Genomic DNA, 18,713 nt, shown 5'->3' with positions numbered 1-18,713 from the left:
CATCTTCTTCTGAGGATATGAAACATTTGAATGTTGTGAAGTCTAAAAGGAAGATTGTGGGACGATATGCATTTGGAGACAATCTTTTTGATATGCCTAATCAAAATGACCAAGACTCTTTTAACAAGTGATTTTCTCTGGGACTGAGAAAAAATAATAAGTATGCTTCTCTTTTTTATTTATTTTGTATTTCAATTTCTGTTACAACATAATTCACTTTTTAATGTTTATATTTGTTATAGGTATAAGAAATTTGATGATAATAATAGTATTATTAAGGAGTCATTTCAGTTTTGTGTAACTGGGATTGAGAGAAAAATATGGTTTTATGATTTAGTTAAAGATGGGAGGGATTTGGACAATGATGTATTTTTTTCCCTTAATAATATTAAGTTGTTTTAGTTGTACTGTTTTCATTATTCTTATTATGGTTTGCTTCTTGTTTTTTCAGCATCTTAATGTGGCTTTTTATTACCTTAGAAAAAAAGCCAAGTATTGTGAGTCGATAAAGTTTAGTTACTACTACAGATAACTCTTTTGATCAAGTTATCACTGCTCTGTATGATGTGTATCTGTCAAGTGGCTATGATTAATTTGTTATATCGAAGAACAATGCAATTTTTTAGTATATTTGTGGTTATAAAATGCTTTGTAACACTCCTTGGTCGCTAATAGATTTTGTTTTATTCCCTATTAATATAACTAATGTTGACTGTAATCATTGGATTCTTGGTGAGTTCAAAGTCAAGCAGAGATTTTTAAAGTCTACAACTCAATGAGGAGTAGAGTTATGGATAAGAAAGTGTTGAAAGTTGTTGAAGCATTTGCCCTTGTTTCTTTCTTTAAATAATTTTTATGAGTCAAGGGAAGATATTGATCTAAATGCACAAGAATTCAAGGGCATTGATATGTGTCACCCGTTGGACATTGTGTTTGATGATGAGGTTCCACAACAGAGTAACAAGTAAGTGGTTTTTATTTGTTATTGTTATTTTTTTATTGCATGATTTTGTTTATTTGCATTTATGTATTACTGATTTTTTAGTTTTATTTTTATTTTTGTAGCGATTGTGGGATATTTTTCATAAAGTATGTTGAGTTTCTTATGCATGGACTTATTGAAAATATCTCTAATCCTCTGAATGTTAGTTTTCAGAGAAACAAAATTGCAGTTGAGCTATATGTCCATGCTAAAAGAAAGGAAGATGAAGGCTATGTATCTGATAGGGAGTTCAGAGGAAGAATGAGCAAGAAGATGTTGAATATTAATGCAAAGGAAGTATGAGAGGATCAAAGTAGTTAACATTTGACTTTTATCTTGTAAAGATGATACACACTTATGGAAAGATAACTTTTGTGTTTTTGTTTTGTAAACTTTTCAGCAAGTATCATGTTTGAATATGTTGAACATTGTGGCATATCAATGAATTTTGCTATTAGCTCTTTTTTAGGAATATTGTATAGAGGTGTCTCAAGTTTGTAACTTGAGTTCACAACTTTATTTTTTATATTTCATGGGTTAGGTAACGCCTGTTAAAAGTTTGTAACCTAAGTTTATGCAATAATTTTTGCTTAGCATTACTTAACGTCTATTAATAGTCACGATAACTTAAGTTTCAAATGTGTATCAAATCATTACAAACTTTTAAAGTTAATCATTTTGAATAGACTGAAAACTTATAAATGAAAATCAAATATTTATGTTTCAAACATGTAACATAAGTTAATAAAAAAACTTATTTCCCATGAATTTGATATTGGAAGTGTCTGTTAGAAACTTGTAACATATCTGTAACAAATATGTAATAAAAATTTACAGATAACACCCTGAACATTAATTTTGATATATTGATGCAAATTTTTTACTAAGTTTTTATAATATTCCATATATTCAATAAAATTCCATAAAGCTTTATCACAAGTAATAGTGATAAGTAATGTTCCAATCACTGTACTGAAACATACAAATTTTAAAATTCAAATAATAAGTATTTTCAATCTATAAGCTTTAAGTATTTTTTTGTTTTTTTGTTCTCAATAGAGGCTAGTTTGTGCAAGTTTTTCGGTTGTGCCCAAGCTCTCCACACCTTCCACATTTAAGCTGATAAGACCATTCTCTTGCTGAAACAAACATTTTTTCCTTGCCCTTCCACTTTTTCTGTTTCCCTTTGGAGGTAGTACTTCTATTTCCTCAACATTAGGTGGAACTCTCCATGTGTTTTTGATCTCCCAATGGATGTATTGATGCATTATAGGTGTTCAACATGGCTTGTTTTGTGAAATAATATGAGCAATATTTTTTATACTGAAGGTTCATCTTTCTAATGACTGCCATGGCATGTTCACAAGGTAATTCATCCAAATCAAACTTGTTACAAGTGCATGATTTCTTTGCAATGTTTACAATGTTTGTTGTTAAACCACTCTGTACACTATAAATGAGTGTACTAGCTGGTTCTACCTACAATTAAATAATAAATAATGAACAAGGAAGTATATTAATATAGTAGTATTTATAAATAAAAATAGTTGTACTTACAGTCATTCTTAATGACTTGACAAAGTTCTTTCTTAAGTATTCCTCTTGTTACTTCGGCAAGTCTGTAAATGTTGCTTTTGCTTCTTTTTTGTTGTTGTAGCTCCATTTTTTAATTAGGTTTCTAAGGCACTCAAGTAATGTTGTTACTGGAAGCTCTCTCATTTCTTTTAGTGCCACATTAATGGATTCAGCTATGTTTGAAGTCATAGCTGCATATCTACGACTTTTGGAGTAGATTCTTGCCCACTTTTCATATTTAACCTCATTGGGCAGAAAATTGCGGATTCCTTTATGTAAACTGTCCAAGTCCTTCATGTATTTTTCAAAATCTTCCATGTTATAAGCTTTTGCAGCAGCATGAAATGCGATATTGGTTGCTTCTGCATCTGTTCTAAACTTAGTCTTTATGTTGCAGAAAAGATGGTAGGAGCACACTCCATGAGTTACATTTGTATAGACATTTTTGATAGCATTCTCTATGCTTTCATGTCTATCTGAAACTATACACAACTCTTCTCTTTCTCCATAACATTGTTTTATTTTTCTGAAGAACCACTCCCATGAATTATTGTTTTCAGAATCTGTTATAGCAAAAGCCAATGGGAAGATGTTTCTATTTGCATCTTGTGTTAAAGCTGTGAGAAGTGTACCGCCAAATGCAGCTTTTAGGAATGTTCCATCAACAACAATTACTAGAATGCAATGTTTCCAACCTAGAATTGATTGTCCCATAGCCATAAAAATATATTTGAATCTGTTTAGACTATCAATTTCTAAATCTGTTCCTGGATTTTTGTGCTTCAAAATGTGCAGATATCGTGGAATGTCTCGGTAGGAATCTTGACTTGAACCATGTACAAAATTAACTGCTTTTTCCTTAGATCGCCATGCTTTTTGGTAACTCATGGAAACTCCATATCTGTCCAACATGCATTAGCTATATCTTTAGGTCTATAATTTGTTTTTGGATTTGTGAACTTGCTCTTCACAACATTCCCAACCATACTACTTGAAACTTGGCGGTGACCTCCAAGAATAATGTCCAAGGAACATGTGTAGGCACAATTGAACTTCCTAACTTGGAACATATCTGTCTTTCCATATCTTGTAGCACGAAATGACCACGTACATTCTGAATCAAGGCACTTCAACTGATATTCTTTTTTGCAAGATTTGTGGACCTTGAACTGGAAATTGTTTTTTATGGCATAAAGACCAATTGTTGTTGTAAGAACCTCTTTGTTTTTGTATACCTGTTTTTCTCTTATTCCATCAGAAATTGCATGAATTATAACTGTAGTTTCTGTTTCGATGTGTTCAGGAATTGATTCATGTTGTTCCTTCTTCAAAATCAAATCTGTAACTTGATCTGCCAATTGAATGAAATTTGGTAGTTCTTGAGGTTCATCTATAGAGAATGTTGATGTGTTTGAAATATCATTCACTATATTATTACCACTTGAAGCAACAGTAGAACTCATCTTTTGAAGTGCTTCACAGGTGATTGTTTGATTGTTCTTTGTTACAGAAACTATCAAAGGGTATTTTGTGAGTGTTCTGTCATTTCTTTTGCACTCCAAGTAGAATTGTATAGAGCTATCACTATTGATCTTCAATGGAGGCAATGTTTCTACAATCTGGTACTCAATTGTTGCATTTTCTACTGACAGAATGGTAGACGACTCTGTAGACAAGATATTCATTAGTGTTGTAAATGAGCAATCTAATGGTATTAACACTCCAAGTATTTTGAAATCCTCATACACATTATTTTCATTCCAATGACCATCATAATATACCAAAGATGTTATTCAATTCATGTCTGCAAATGAATAAAAAGAAAAAATTAGATTAATATGTAAAGATTTTTTATATTTTCATTACAAAACCAAATAGGAGCATCAAAGATTTAGCAAAGACAAATACCTTATGGGTTATAAACTACAAAATTCTGCACAAGCTATTCATTAACACATCCACCAGTAAAATGATAATTTAACATATAAACTCCTCACTTTATGGGTTATAAACTACCAAATTCCGCACAAGCAAGAGCAAATAACTTAAAGATTAATAAATGTTTACAATAAATTGGAGACATTCTAAGAAACATCATTATAATATTGTAACAATTTTTTTTTTATAAAAGGTTTTCATGTTTTACAATTGTTTCTATGGGAAATTTTGTCTATGATTCTGTGGATATCTGTGTTAAAATATATATTTTTGCTAGATTGTCTTAGTGAGTTTCGAAAGTTATAAACTCCAACTAATTATCTATTCTAGATGCAACATGTTCCAAGAACAAAATAGAAGAACAAAGAAATTTACCACATAATAGATGTCGTGTAGTTGTTTTTGTAGACCCATCAATTCGAAAATTTCGCAGTAGATTGCAGAAGAAAATTTATGATTTTACCCAGACTTCTTGAATTTGTAAGCTCAAATATCTGGTTTTCGGATGTTTTGGATTCTTTGAAGATCTCTGAAACAAGGATTAAGACAACATGTTACAAAAATGAGCTGGGTTGTAATGGGTTAGGTTTGTGGGTTAGGATTTACCGTATATGTGGTATTGAGTTTTGGGCTTGGGCCTAGATTTTATGATAAATTTGTAAGAAATTGGAATACCATACATATCAAATTTTTTTTGTTAGGTTCCGTATATATAAAAATTTCCCAAAAAAAATTATGTGGTCCTACTATATTATAATTCTAAAAACATAAAATTAAATTTGAATACTGAGCCAATCAGGCCCGGATAAATAAAGTCACGAGAAAAGTCTGCTACGTTTAATTTAAAGACCGGTAGCGGAAGTTTCAAAAAAAAAAAAAACTATAGCGGAGAAGTTCTAATTTGACAAGTGAATCACTCTGTGTCAGAAACTTTAGCAAAATGGAGGAAGTGAATTGCTTATACAAGAATCCGAGCGCACACATTGAAGCTCGAGTCAAAGACATTCTATCCAGGATGACTCTGGATCAGAAAATTGGCCAGATGACCCAGATCGAGCGTAGCGTGGCAACCCCAGAGGCCATTAGAGACTACGCCATTGGTAAATCTCCATCTCCTCGTGTTTGAAATTGAGTGAAATAATGATTACGACAAAATATATGTACATAATAAGTGATTGGATAACTATTTTTTCAGGGAGTATACTTAATGCCGGTGGCAGTGCGCCTTTTGAAAAGGCATTATCGTCGGACTGGGCCGATATGATTGATGGGTTCCAGAAGTTGGCACTGGAATCTGAGCTTGGGGTGCCGATTGTATATGGGTCGGATGCGATTCATGGGAACAACAACGTTTATGGCGCCACTGTGTTCCCTCATAATGTTGGTCTTGGAGCTACCAGGTTGGTTTAACACTCCATTTTGGTCCCCTTTTGATCTTAATTACTTGTTCTATACTATATTGATTGCTGATTAGTCATGATTGGTATGTTGAGCCCCCTGAAAAAGAAGATTGAGGGATTCTATAAAGCAAATTCCTCGGACTACTAATGATATAATAGAATTGTACGAATTAAACTTTTTTACTATAAATAGTTGGATGAGTAGAGAAAACCATGATACAAATTTCGAGGATTAGATTACAGGGAAAGAAAACATGTTTCTCCCACTGAAGAAGATGAGAACAAAATTTGAAAAAGTGAGTTTTTAATTTTAGTTACTTTCTCCCCTATCTTTTATAAATGAAAAAAGAAATGATAACAGTGATACTACTGATTTTGTACATAAATATTTATGAAATTTTGTGCATTTACATCAAAGACGCTGACAATATATTAAACTTTAACAGCTGGCATATTATTTATAAAAAGTGTACCAGACACATTACTCCACTCAATTGATTTTGAGTTAGAATATATAAATATTAACCACATTGGAGGTCAAATTTATGTGCTAATACTAAAAATAAGTACGCAAGTAAACTTTATCTTATTTATATGATTAAACATTCGGGCATATATATGTGTGTATGTATATAACCATATACAATGATGAGTATGAGCCTTTATTAGATTTCCTGTGTCTTATGTTTAAACTGGGTGATAGAGAAGCAGATTTGGCATTAAAGATTGGTACCGCAACAGCACTGGAAGTCAGAGCAAGTGGCATCCACTATACTTTTGCTCCTTGTGTGGCTGTAAGTTTTTATTATAGACATAATAATCACTGTTATCCAACTTATTTCGTTAGAGTAGAAGGAGCACGATTTACTTCAAAGAATCTTTTTTTAAGGAATTTTTTTTGACAAGTATAGCGTTAGATGCATGGCTGGTTCAATTTTTAAAGATTATTTCATATAATTATCACGGAAGAACAATGTGGTTTTACTTATCTGCTGCTGTTTATGGCAAACTTGTACGTTTCTTATATTGATTTTGATTTTTTTAATCTTCTAGTGTCAAATTGATATAGTTCATAGTAAAAGAATGATGACTGATGAGAATTGAGGATCAGATGACTATTCTCCTGGTTATTTTTGATGGGTCACTTTTCTCTTGTGGATATTATTATGACAGGTATGCAGAGACCCTCGATGGGGAAGATGCTATGAGAGTTACAGTGAAGACACCGCAATTGTTCGGAAGATGACATCAATTATCACAGGTTTGCAAGGACAGCCACCCCAAGGACACCCGAAAGGCTACCCCTTTGTGGCTGGAAGGTGGCATAACACAATGGCTCCTTGTTTTAATTTATAGTATTAAGTTATTCGTATTCCTTTAGTCATCCTAGTTTCAATCATTCGAGTTGACTGTACTTTTTGGAAAGGTACTTCTTCATTCGTCTCCCTTTTTTGTCATGTTGATTCTCAGAACTATTTCATCAAGGCTTTCATTTCCTTTTTTTATTCCCTTAATAATTCCATTATTCATGTTTGAATTCAAATATCAGCTTCTGTGGTCTCCTTTTCATTTTTCGTTTGGATTCCAAGTCCCTATTCATACACCTACGATATACTGGATATATCTCCTAACATTACATACTTGGCTTCAGAAACAATGTTATTGCGTGTGCCAAACATTTTGTTGGAGATGGGGGTACTGACAAAGGTGTAAATGAGGGGAACACTTTGGTACCATATGACGAGTTAGAGAGGATTCACATGGAACCTTATTTGGACTGTATTTCTCAGGGAGTTTCCACTGTTATGGCATCCTATTCCAGCTGGAACGGAAGTAAATTGCATGGTGATCGTTATCTCCTGACTGATATTTTGAAGGATAAGCTAGGTTTCAAGGTAAACATCCCTGCTCAAAAAGTAATGATAATAATGATTAAGATGACCTTCTACTATGTTTTCTCTTCTCTCCACCAGAGTCTCCTAGTTTCTGTCCTTTTCTTAATAGGTGGATCCATGGAAGGCTGATATTAGAAATATTATGATTTGATTGGCTATCTATCATATACATTGTAACACTAGAATACTCTGATGTATAAATCTCTTACAAATTGCTGCAGGGTTTTGTGATTTCTGACTGGGAAGGACTTGACAGACTTATCCATCCTCGTGGCTCAGACTATCTAGGTTGTGTTTCCCTTGCCATTAATGCAGGAATTGACATGGTAGAGATAAATTCCAAGTTTTAAAAGCCTTAACCCCTTTATGTAATTTTTTTAAATGTTTTTTATTTTAGGTTTTGTGAGTCTCATCGATTGAGTATGCAGGTGATGGTGCCTTTTGATTACAAAAAATTTGTAGAGATTTTGAAATTCCTGGTGGTATCTGGGATTATACCAATGGCCAGAATTGATGATGCCGTTGAACGAATACTAAGAGTGAAGTTTGTTGCTGGTCTATTTGAACACCCCTTCAGTGATAGATCTTTGTTAGATACTGTGGGTTGCAAGGTAAATCTATGCATCTTGCCATACCATGCATCCCACAAAAATTGTTTCTGATTTGTTTTCATATGAGCTATTTAATTTCCTTTTGTAAATTTACATTGTAAGATGGTGTAACAATTTAGTGTTTATGCTGATAAGCATTTGATAAGAGTAAGAAATATCTTAATAAAATTGATACATACTTGTTTCTTATTATTACTTGTTCGAAACACTAAACGGCCTATTTGATTTTATCTTCACTTAGATTACCACCCCTCATTTGCATCTGATTCCAATTGGTTTGTAACTCTAGCTAGAGTATGTCATATTGATTGTTTGTAGTTATTTTGCAGGCACACAGAGATCTAGCAAGAGAAGCAGTTCGCAAATCCTTGGTTCTGCTGAAGAATGGGAAGAATCCAGGGAAACCCTTACTTCCATTAGACAGTAAAGCTAAAAGAATTTTTGTAACAGGAAGTCATGCTGATGATCTTGGATATCAATGTGGAGGGTGGACTATTACTTGGGACGGATGCAGTGGCAGGATAACAATTGGTATGCTTTTTCTATTTTATATCATGAAAAATCAAAATTATGCTTCACTTACATTGTATTTACCAATTGTATTTTAGTTTCATTCATATTGCCTCTTCAGCATGTTTGGTCGCCTTAGCATATGGTAATATATTAAAAGCTTGGATATAGCTAATCCGTGCTAGTAACATTCACTTTAGTATTATATATAGACATTGATATTTGAATAAAACTTCTGGTCGTTGCATGTTATTTGAAGCAATGAAAATTTTCGTTTATTTGTCTGCAGTGAAACACAATTACAGTAATGTTTATTCATATAATTAACTGTCTTTAGAGAGAATACTTTTCAGACTAATCTGCGTTTTACATTTTTGTGTTTGACCAGAATTCATTTTATTCATTGAACTGGGTTATGTACATTTCAGGTACGACCATCTTGGAAGCTATTAAAGAAGCAGTGGGAGACAATACAGAAGTAATCTACGAGCCAAAGCCGTCAACAGAAACATTATCACGGCAAGATATCTCTTTTGCTATAGTTGTTGTTGGGGAAGAACCATATGCAGAATGTACTGGTGACAATTCAGAGCTTAAAATTCCCTTCAACGGAACTGAAGCCGTATGCTCAGTTGCTGAAAAAATTCCCACTTTGGCAATTATCATATCTGGAAGGCCTTTAGTGTTAGAGCCAGAGCTCTTGGAGAAGACAGATGCTATTGTTGCTGCTTGGTTGCCCGGCAGTGAAGGAGGCGGCATTGCAGATGTCATCTTTGGTGATTTTGACTTCATGGGCAAACTACCAGTGACATGGTTCAAAACGGTTGAACACCTACCAGTGCTCACCAAAGATAATTCACATGACCATCTATATCCTTTTGGCTATGGGCTGACTTATGCTTAGCATACATATCTGCACTAGCTCAGAACCAAGGACAAAAATGCCTATTGGTTTCTTGAATTTGTGGTACTGGAAACAGATGCCTGAACTATCTTACTAGTATCAAATTAAACCATGCTTTGTTGTATTGATATGTAAAATTACCCCTTTCTTCTTACCTCCCCCATCTCCCTCCCTATCCCTTATTTCCTAGTAATTACTTATTTATTGTTTTCCGTATGGCAGTCTATATGGGACGTATGGCTTACTGGATCAGAGCAATAAAATGAGAAATTATACAAAATGGCCCAAAATAAAGGCATAAAGAAGCTAATGTCCTCATTTTTAAAATTGTAGAGAAATGACCCTTCTACATTATTGATTACTTAAATTGCCCTTTTTATAATTTATTTATTTATTTAGGTCTGTATGACTTTAATATAGTGGTATATGTATATTAGTTTTGTTTAATTAGTTTTTATTTTAAAGTTATATTGATTTTTTAAGTTTTTTATAGGTTGTTGATATATTATTTTCCAATTAGTGTATATATTTTTTGTGGTATGGTATATAATTTTTTTTTTTGTGATATTTAGTTTCTATTTTATTATATACATAGTAGTAGTATATAATTTTGTATCATAGTATATACATTTTAATGGTAGTATATAATTTTGTTAGCATAGTATATATATTTTTTAGTAATAATTTTGCAAGTTTTGATGATATATTATTTTTCAACTTAGTATATATATTTTGTGGAATGGTATATCATTCAACAACTCATAAAAAACGAAAAAATCAAAATAACTTTAAAATAAAAACTAATTAAACAAATATAATATACATATACCATAATATTAAAATATTTAGATTAAAATAGTAATTTGTCATATTTGGTAATATGTGATATTAAAGATATGATTAGGCTATTTTACTACAAAATTAAAAACATGGACATTTACTTACTCTCTCACACCATTAAGGATCATTTTGCACCATACCCCCAATAAAATCTGGCTACTATAGGCCCTTTGGCAAAACTTCTATTTTTGCTTATAGCTAAAAACATGAGATAATTAGAAGCTGTAACTTATTTTTATAATGAATTTTTTTTAAGTGTCGTGATATTAATTAAAAAAGATCTTAATGAGTAAATTATGAATGGCAAAATTATTATAATTTAAAAAGCAAATTCTCAAAATGGTCTTTTAAAAAATATTAGAATCCTACCTTCTCCAAAAAGATCATTTAATTTAAAAAAAAAACACTTTATTTTTTACCTAAACACTTTCAAGTATTTTTTTAATCTTTGAAGCTAAAAAGAGTTTAAAATAAGCTTAGCTAAATGAGATTATGTCAACTATGTGAGATAGTGCTCTCTATTATATTTTACTTTGTTTTCTTATATTATGACATCAATAGGTAAGTATATCTTATTTGTTCTCATGTGAATGGGAAGCCAAGGACTTGGTTGAGAGTCTTAAATATCACGTAACTTGGACTTGGACTTGATGCTAGTGATGTATTCGGAGTTGAAAAAAAATGCTATAACTATTCTGGCTGTTTATTGTGGTGGATAGTCCAAATCAATGAATGGTCAAAATCTATCAGTCAAAAACGAAAATAAAAAAAATTCTTCGAGGTTCTCTTTTTTACTAGGAAGGTTGTAGGGTCTAAAAATTCGAATAATATTAAGGGTCTCTCAGCACAATATTTAAGCATTAAAGTAATTGTAATTAGCGATTAGAGAGGTTAGAATATGGTGCATCTTTACTTTCCGACCTTGAAAATTCTTCCTATCTAACTAACATTAAACCCCACAACAGATTATTCCCAGATCTCTCCCTGGGCCACTAAAGCAGCGTAGAGAATCCAACCCACTTCTATAAATAGCCCTTAATTACCTTAGTGAAGTTCCTTTCAAAATTCTTTTTCGGTGTGGCTAAGAGTAAGAGGTAGAGATTACACACCTTTTTTTTTCTTGCTTTCATTTTTTATGTAAGAAAGATTAGACCTTTAAATATTACTACTCATTATATATAAGCATCTTGAGAGGAAGAAGAATCAGAATATAGTTCAAAAATAAATTATTAGAGGAAAAGTCAATTAATATGTGGCCGAAAGTTATAAATTGTGATTTTATTTATGTGGTTGAAACCTAGTTAGGGTGTTTACCAAACCAAGAATAAAGCAGGCAATAGGTGCTTTCCCTTGCAACTTGTAGAAGCAAAGGGTCTTCGTTGAATTCTTTGCTTACTTCACTGGGCAATGAAAATACCATTTCCAAGTGACATACTCTTTTTTATTATTATTAGCCTTTTCATGACAAAAGCATAGGGAAATTTGCCGTCACAACATATAGCAAAAACCACAAAGATAAGGGCAAAACTTTTGGATTGAAAAGATGAACAGAGCAACCCAACCCACCGCTTCAATTTTGTTTTTTTTCGCTTTGTCATTTTGTATAGCTTCTTATTTCGACTGAAATTTAAATTTTGTTAAAGCTTCTTCTCACCTATTGGAGCCAAGAGAATCAAGAAAAGAAATCACTATGCATTACATAGCAAAAGATAAATAATAAAAAGAAAGAGGATAGATAAGTTCACTGAGTGAGAGAGAGAGAGAGGGAGAGGGGGTTGTATAAAAGTGGTATAGTAAAATTTCCTTAAAGTGTTATTCCATAATAACTCTCATATTCCCATCAAACAAATTTAACACCAATAAATTTTATATTGTAATAAATTATAATTTTTGTTGGTCTTTTTTTTAGAAAAAATGTCCTCACAGATTAATAATGGACTTAATATTAAATAATATGTATATATATGCATAAAATTAATTATCAATTTACAATTATAAAATAATTTTATATATTTTTTAATATTATATAGATATGTATATTGTAGTTTTATCTTTATATTATTTTCATTTATTGATATTTTATATTTAATTTAACGTGTTATATCAATTATTATTTAATTAAAATTTAAATATATATATATTTATAATATTTTATAGATATAATTCTATTAAGTTATAACAATCTCCTACTAATAAAATATATTCCTCCTAATATTATTATTATTAAAAAAGATAAGTTTTATTAAATTATTATTCAATTAATATTAAGGATGACCAATATTATTAATCAAAATCATTACTTCTTACTTTCATATGAAGATCCTAGTTTAGTAGAGAGAGAATGCATAGCCAAACATAATAATTATACAAAGGATGTTTGTTCACAATTCTTATCAACTTTATGGGGTTAAGCGGTAAGCAATAATTGTTAACTTGTCTTATTTGCTGAGATACCATAATCAAAGTAGCACTTAATTTAGAGGAAGATTCTTGAAGCCAAGGAAAGAAAAAAGAAGAGAGAGAGAGAGAGGAAAAGGTAAGAGGTCAATGAATTGTCCACCAAAAGAGAATCTCAAATCCATCCAAAACTAGGAAATTATAATCTCTTAAATCAATTGATTAAGAATAAGTTAAAAGAAAATCTTTCTGCCTAATGAAAAGTTTGATATTTTGTCTCCACGATTCGGGTCACATGTTATAGGTTAAACTTGGAGAAGAGCAAAACCTCATATAAAATTTAATTTAAGTTGGTAGGTGCCGTACACTTGAGAATTAAAAAAACCATTATCTTTATGGACTTCTTATAATAAGAACCCCTCGTGCTCTACCAAGTTACAATTTATTACACTTTGGCGTCTATAGCTATCATTGCAAAAACCCAAAATCTAGCTTAGAAAATCACTCACATATTTGTTCTTTTAACTAGTGATTAGATTGTAAAAGCTTCGCCACAAATTAATTATAATTTAAAAGGGTAATCTGATATGTATCTTGCTTTGTGGGATACATTCTTTTAAATAAACATTATGATTGTCATGCTTGATGAAATCATCTTTCTTTCTTATGATATCTGTTTGGGAAAGCTCTTACTTGAAAGGAAGTTAACAATTTATTTTTATTTATAAGAATGAAAGAAAAGAAACAAAAAAAAGCTAGAAGAGTACAGTGAATTAGGCATATGATGCTTCAACTAGTGCATGCAGAGTCAGCATTCAATAAGGATTGAATGTCAAGCACAGTCAACTAGACCATTTTGGTTCTGTGGAAGTTGGTTCGAGAAAATATAGCCTAAAAAAGATATACCAATTCAAAATAAAGTGAAGGAATTGGAAGTTGAAAGAAAAAGGCAGGCAGCCGAAAAACCATCAAATTTTGACTCTGGTGCCTTGTGACTTGGACAGAGGGCTAGCTAAACCAGCATCCAATGATATGGCCTTTTTGCTCGAATGGACTGTGAATGTTGTTAACTTTGATCCAATAAAGAAAATTAAAGTGCACAATCTTTGTTGATAAAACTTTCATCCAAATAGAAGAAAATAAACACAAAACAGAAATTGGGATTGGAAGATGCTCATAATTTCATTTTAATATCCCAAATCCCAACTTTTGCTCTATTCTAATATATTTTGCAGGTTGAACCTTCTGTGTGTTAAGAGGATAAAAAAAAATTAGTTGCTTTGACTAAATTGACAAAGTAAATTGATCACAAGGTGAAAATAAAGCTCAAAGATCCCTCTTTCAAAATAAAGTTTTAGGCACAACAAGTGGCTTTACATGCCAAGAACTCCAGACATTGGAGTATAAACATTTTATTTAATATATAATTGATGCCTAAATATGCTAAGCTTTTCAACAATGGTTGAAGATGCTTTATACATTCTCCATGTAAACTTGTAAGTCCATGCGTCTGCTAGCCGATGCTTTATCTTCTTCTTTCAACTCTATAACCTATACAGAACCCATTCTTAAGGTATCAAGCTAAAAGATCAGTCAATAATGCAGTGTAATCTCTTTTGCTTCAATATCATTATCTACACCCCAAAACCATGGTATCCACCACATTGGCAGTTGGTGCATCTTAAAATTCCTTCAGCATAATCTCACCACTTCTTAAACAACATAACAGTACTTGCATATATATATATATACATATATATATAGAGAGAGAAGAGTCAAATTGAAAGCTCAACTGTCTGAGAAGCTTTCACTCAGTTTCATATATCAGAATTTGAAGTTCTAAGGAAACACTCAATCCGGTCCCCTCAAAATTTTCAAAAACTACTCGACTAAAGTTTTGGACGACATATTCACATGAAACCAAGAAAAGAAAAAGCAAAATCAGACCTATACTAGTAAACTGAAAGAAAATATGGCAAACTAAAGCCACTAACAATAGTTTTATCTTTGTTCAACTGCTATATCATCCATGTGGGTAGTGTTGTGTGGATTGCATCTGAAAAGCCATACTTTGAGGTCCAAAGTAAGAGTCATGAACAGCACCTCTGTGAAGATTATGTCCCTGCACTTTAAGTCCATACGTGTTAACCCCATAAGGATTGGACATAAAAATATTTCCATTTGTCATATGGAACCCCATGTTTACTCCACCATTACTGGGTTGATTCCACTGAAAAGGAGTCCTGGACATGGCAGCTGAATTCGGCTGCTGGGGGACCATGTTAGAGTGATCGGGAGAGGGCGGTCGCCGCTTCTCGTCCGGCGAGGGAGTTCTGATGTCATTGAGATTGACTGTTGTTATGTCATGGATGCTAGCTCTTCGTTTATCTTTCCCTCCTGATAGCTGCCTAATGAAGTACTTCTGAGCATGACTCGCCACTTGGGTTGGCGTCCGAGTAACAACGAAATTCCGGGAGATATTCCTCCAATCACCTTTCCCATACTTCTTAAGTCCCATTAGAAACAACCTATTAATCAATAAATAAAATAGTATCATAATATTCGCAAACAGGTTTCTTTTCACCTCAATTGCTTAAAAATTATGCAACTAAAGCATAGAACTTGGTGTTAAATTCAAGACGAAGGAACTTACTTGTGCTCCTCTTCAGTCCATGGAACCCCTTTCTTCCTTTCCTGATCAGCAGGCCTAGTTGATGAAGATCTCTTCCCACCAAAACCATAGGATTGTTTAAACCCATCATAGCCACGACCATTATTAACCCAGTCCAAAGTGAATGTTGAGCTTGTATAACCAGGAATTGGGATAAGCCCTGCTTCAATATTGCTAACATCAAACTCTAACTCTTTATACTTCTTGATCACGTCTTCCACCGACTTACCGGGGATCATGGCCGCCACATTGTGCCACCTCTCGGGCGTCTCCTTATCGAACACGGCAAGAGCATTTTCGAACGCTTTGTTCTCCGCCGCAGTCCATTTGGTGCCTTTGCCATCTTGAAGAAGCCAATTCGAGTTCGAAATATAAGAAGCAGGGGAAGAGAGAATTTCCATTATTATTGTGTTTTTTCTTCCCTTGTTTTGGATTGGTTTCCCACTTCAAAACATTAAGATATTGAATTTTCACACCTTTCAACTCTTCACAGCAACATGGGAATTTCAGAATCAAGGATTGTGAGCAATAGAAAGAAAGATAGAAAGGAGAGAAGAACCTTAGGTGGGAATGGAGGAGTTAGAGATTTCACTACAATAATATCAGTGTTAAATCAAGAAAGCATTTTTTGAAGGGAATCGGAATACACTTTCTTTTTTTTAATGTATACGCATAGCCTGAGGAATCTATAAAAGACCCAACTTTCCAAAATTCAAAAAGAAATGTGCCCAAATAAAATTCAAAAAATAAAAATAGAATTAAATATTTTAAAGCTAATAGCCCCAAGATGGAACCCAAAGAGTAGAACCACAGTATAGATCTATTATCATTTATAGCAGGAGAATAAAGTCAAAAACAGAGGGAATATAACAAAAACCCAGAAACGATTTCTACCTTATATATTCGGAAACCTCTCCTCTAATGGTAAAAGCTTCCAATGTCCAAATTAGGAAAGTGGCAGAAACTAATGGAAGATAAAGAAAAGACCGCAAATTGAATAAAAAACCGAGTACACAATATATAGTAAAAAAGGCTCTGAAATCCAAGGGATTGAAAAAAAACCAAACAAACAAAAAAAAAATAAAAAAGCTGGGAAAGATCTGTGCTTTCTTGCTTTACCTTTGAGGCAGAGCAGCAAAGAGAAAATACAAGAAGAAACGTAAAAGAAAAAGAGTGTATTGCGAGCTACGAATGAAGAGAAAACACTACTCGAAAAAGCAAACTAGTACTCTTCAAGGAATGAATCTAAATACTAAAAAAAATCTAGTTTGAGAGAGAGAGTTGATAACGAAGAAAGATAGATGGATAGAGAGAGAAATGAAAAGCAGAGCTGAAGGTGGCGGGCGATGATTGGTGGATACGGTGCTATGGATACTGCAACTTACGAAAAAAGGTTCCCTCTTATTATAATTAAAATTGACACACTTATTTCTGTGCTGTTTCAATTATTTTTTTTTAATTTTTAATAAATATTTGTCAATGGAAAATAATATTCAAAATAAAAAAAAAACGGAAGAAAATTCCAAAAATATGTTGGGGAGGAATAGGGGTTGGGGGCAGCTTATGAGATGATGAATGATGGAAACTCACCTGTTCTACTGATATAATTGGTCACAAAATCACTCAAAAAAAAGTTAATTCAAGCCGTCTGATGTGGCTATAGTTATTTTTACAGTTTGACTGGATTTTGATCTGTGGGGGTATTATCGTCATCACAGAGATCAGAGATAAAGAGGTAGCCGCCAAAAGCAACGGTCCTGATCAACGGTGAAATTCCGCTTGCAACTTGACTGTGTGGGCCCCATTTCACAGTGAGGCTTCTTCTCATTGGGCGCGCTCCCCACATAATTGTAAAGGGTTACAATCTCAAGGAGCTGGGTCCATCATAAAAGGATCTGATGCCTACACGTGTCGAGTTTTTATTGGAGGCAAATGCCCGCACAGTATGCAGCCTGGAGTAGAGCCCACTGTACTGACTTTCCAATTAGCTGGATCCACGTAAGTTGGTAGAAGTTCAAATCATGGGGCCGAGTGTAAGCCATCAGCGAACACATAATTGTAGCTCTCTCTTTGCCTTTGTAAACCTTTTAAGCTCCGCCAACTACCGCCTCTCACATCGGTTTTTTTTAAGTGGAATTGAGTAGGAATGTGTGACACTATTCGACCCTCTTCTAATCGCGCGTGATAAAACCCAAATCAAATTTATTCTTTTTAATTTTTTTGGGGGGGATAGAAAATAGTGACCAACTTACATACATTTGCCTAGTTTTAGCTTGCATGGTTTGATAATATTATTAGTTATATTGGAATGCATTAGATTCCATAAAATATTATATTTTTAAAATTAATTAGTAATATTTAAAATTTAATAATACCATATGTTGGAGAAGGATTTTGTTAATAAAATGTTATTTTGTGAGCACTCAAAAAATCGTGCTAATTAAAAGAAGAGTACTCATAGAATTAAGTGAATATTCAAAGTAAAAGTGATGAAAACAATAATCAAATGAAGAAATAACAAAGATTATAGTAGTTCATTAAAAAAAAAAGAAGAAGAAGAAAGAGATTATAGTAGTTATCTGAAAAGAAAAAGAAATAGAGAGGTTATAGAAGTTCAGTTTGTTTCTCCCATCTATTCTTGTTTGACTCTCTTTCTATAAGGTTATTTATAGTTGGTACAATTATATATCAATACTAGTCTTTAATTTGTTCTAAAAAAAATAAAATTAGTCTGAACTTTCATGCTATGTTGATATCAATACTATAAGTATAATTATTTGACCATTACGAATGATATAAATGAAAATAAAGATTATAATATTATGTTGTTATATTATTTAATATATTTTTACTGTTGACAAAGATTTTTTTTAGTTTCTTTATCTAATGTGTTCTCACATAACTTTGATACTTGTGATTAGTCGAATCAAGTCTGTGTCTTAGATTTTCAGTGAAAAAAAATCAAAATTTAAAAGAAAAATAAGTATCTT

General features: G+C 32.5%; 3 protein-coding genes across 4 annotated transcripts; 1 reads left to right on the top strand and 2 right to left on the bottom strand.

Moving 5' to 3' along the window:
• Positions 1 to 2,197: 2,197 nt before the first annotated feature.
• On the bottom strand, positions 2,198 to 3,271 carry LOC133791620 (uncharacterized). Its single transcript, XM_062229539.1, has 2 exons — positions 2,687 to 3,271; positions 2,198 to 2,461 (listed from the first exon to the last, which is right to left on the bottom strand). The coding sequence occupies exons 1-2, from the start codon at positions 3,269 to 3,271 to the stop codon at positions 2,198 to 2,200; spliced, it is 849 nt and encodes a 282-aa protein (XP_062085523.1).
• A 2,059-nt stretch (positions 3,272 to 5,330) lies between these two features.
• Positions 5,331 to 10,095, top strand: LOC133791218 (uncharacterized). 2 transcript variants are annotated; one of them, XM_062229145.1, is made up of 9 exons: positions 5,331 to 5,595; positions 5,691 to 5,895; positions 6,599 to 6,689; positions 7,069 to 7,214; positions 7,547 to 7,790; positions 8,012 to 8,116; positions 8,219 to 8,401; positions 8,731 to 8,932; positions 9,340 to 10,095. In XM_062229145.1, the coding sequence occupies exons 1-9, from the start codon at positions 5,436 to 5,438 to the stop codon at positions 9,813 to 9,815; spliced, it is 1,812 nt and encodes a 603-aa protein (XP_062085129.1). In that variant the 5' UTR covers positions 5,331 to 5,435; the 3' UTR covers positions 9,816 to 10,095. The 2 variants fall into 2 exon arrangements, with proteins under 2 accessions (XP_062085129.1, XP_062085130.1); XM_062229146.1 differs by lacking the exon at positions 5,331 to 5,595 and having other exon boundaries at positions 5,764 to 5,895; positions 6,607 to 6,689.
• Positions 10,096 to 14,372: 4,277 nt separating this feature from the next.
• Positions 14,373 to 16,965, bottom strand: LOC133791217 (transcription factor DIVARICATA-like). The gene is made up of 2 exons (XM_062229144.1): positions 15,706 to 16,965; positions 14,373 to 15,580 (listed from the first exon to the last, which is right to left on the bottom strand). Exons 1-2 carry the CDS (start codon positions 16,122 to 16,124, stop codon positions 15,076 to 15,078), a joined length of 924 nt encoding a protein of 307 aa, XP_062085128.1. The 5' UTR covers positions 16,125 to 16,965; the 3' UTR covers positions 14,373 to 15,075.
• Between the last annotated feature and the right edge of the window lie 1,748 nt (positions 16,966 to 18,713).

This window comes from Humulus lupulus, chromosome 7 (assembly GCF_963169125.1).
Source record: "Humulus lupulus chromosome 7, drHumLupu1.1, whole genome shotgun sequence".
In the NCBI taxonomy this organism is placed as follows: domain Eukaryota; kingdom Viridiplantae; phylum Streptophyta; class Magnoliopsida; order Rosales; family Cannabaceae; genus Humulus; species Humulus lupulus.
This window is presented reverse-complemented; position numbering and strand designations above follow the sequence as displayed.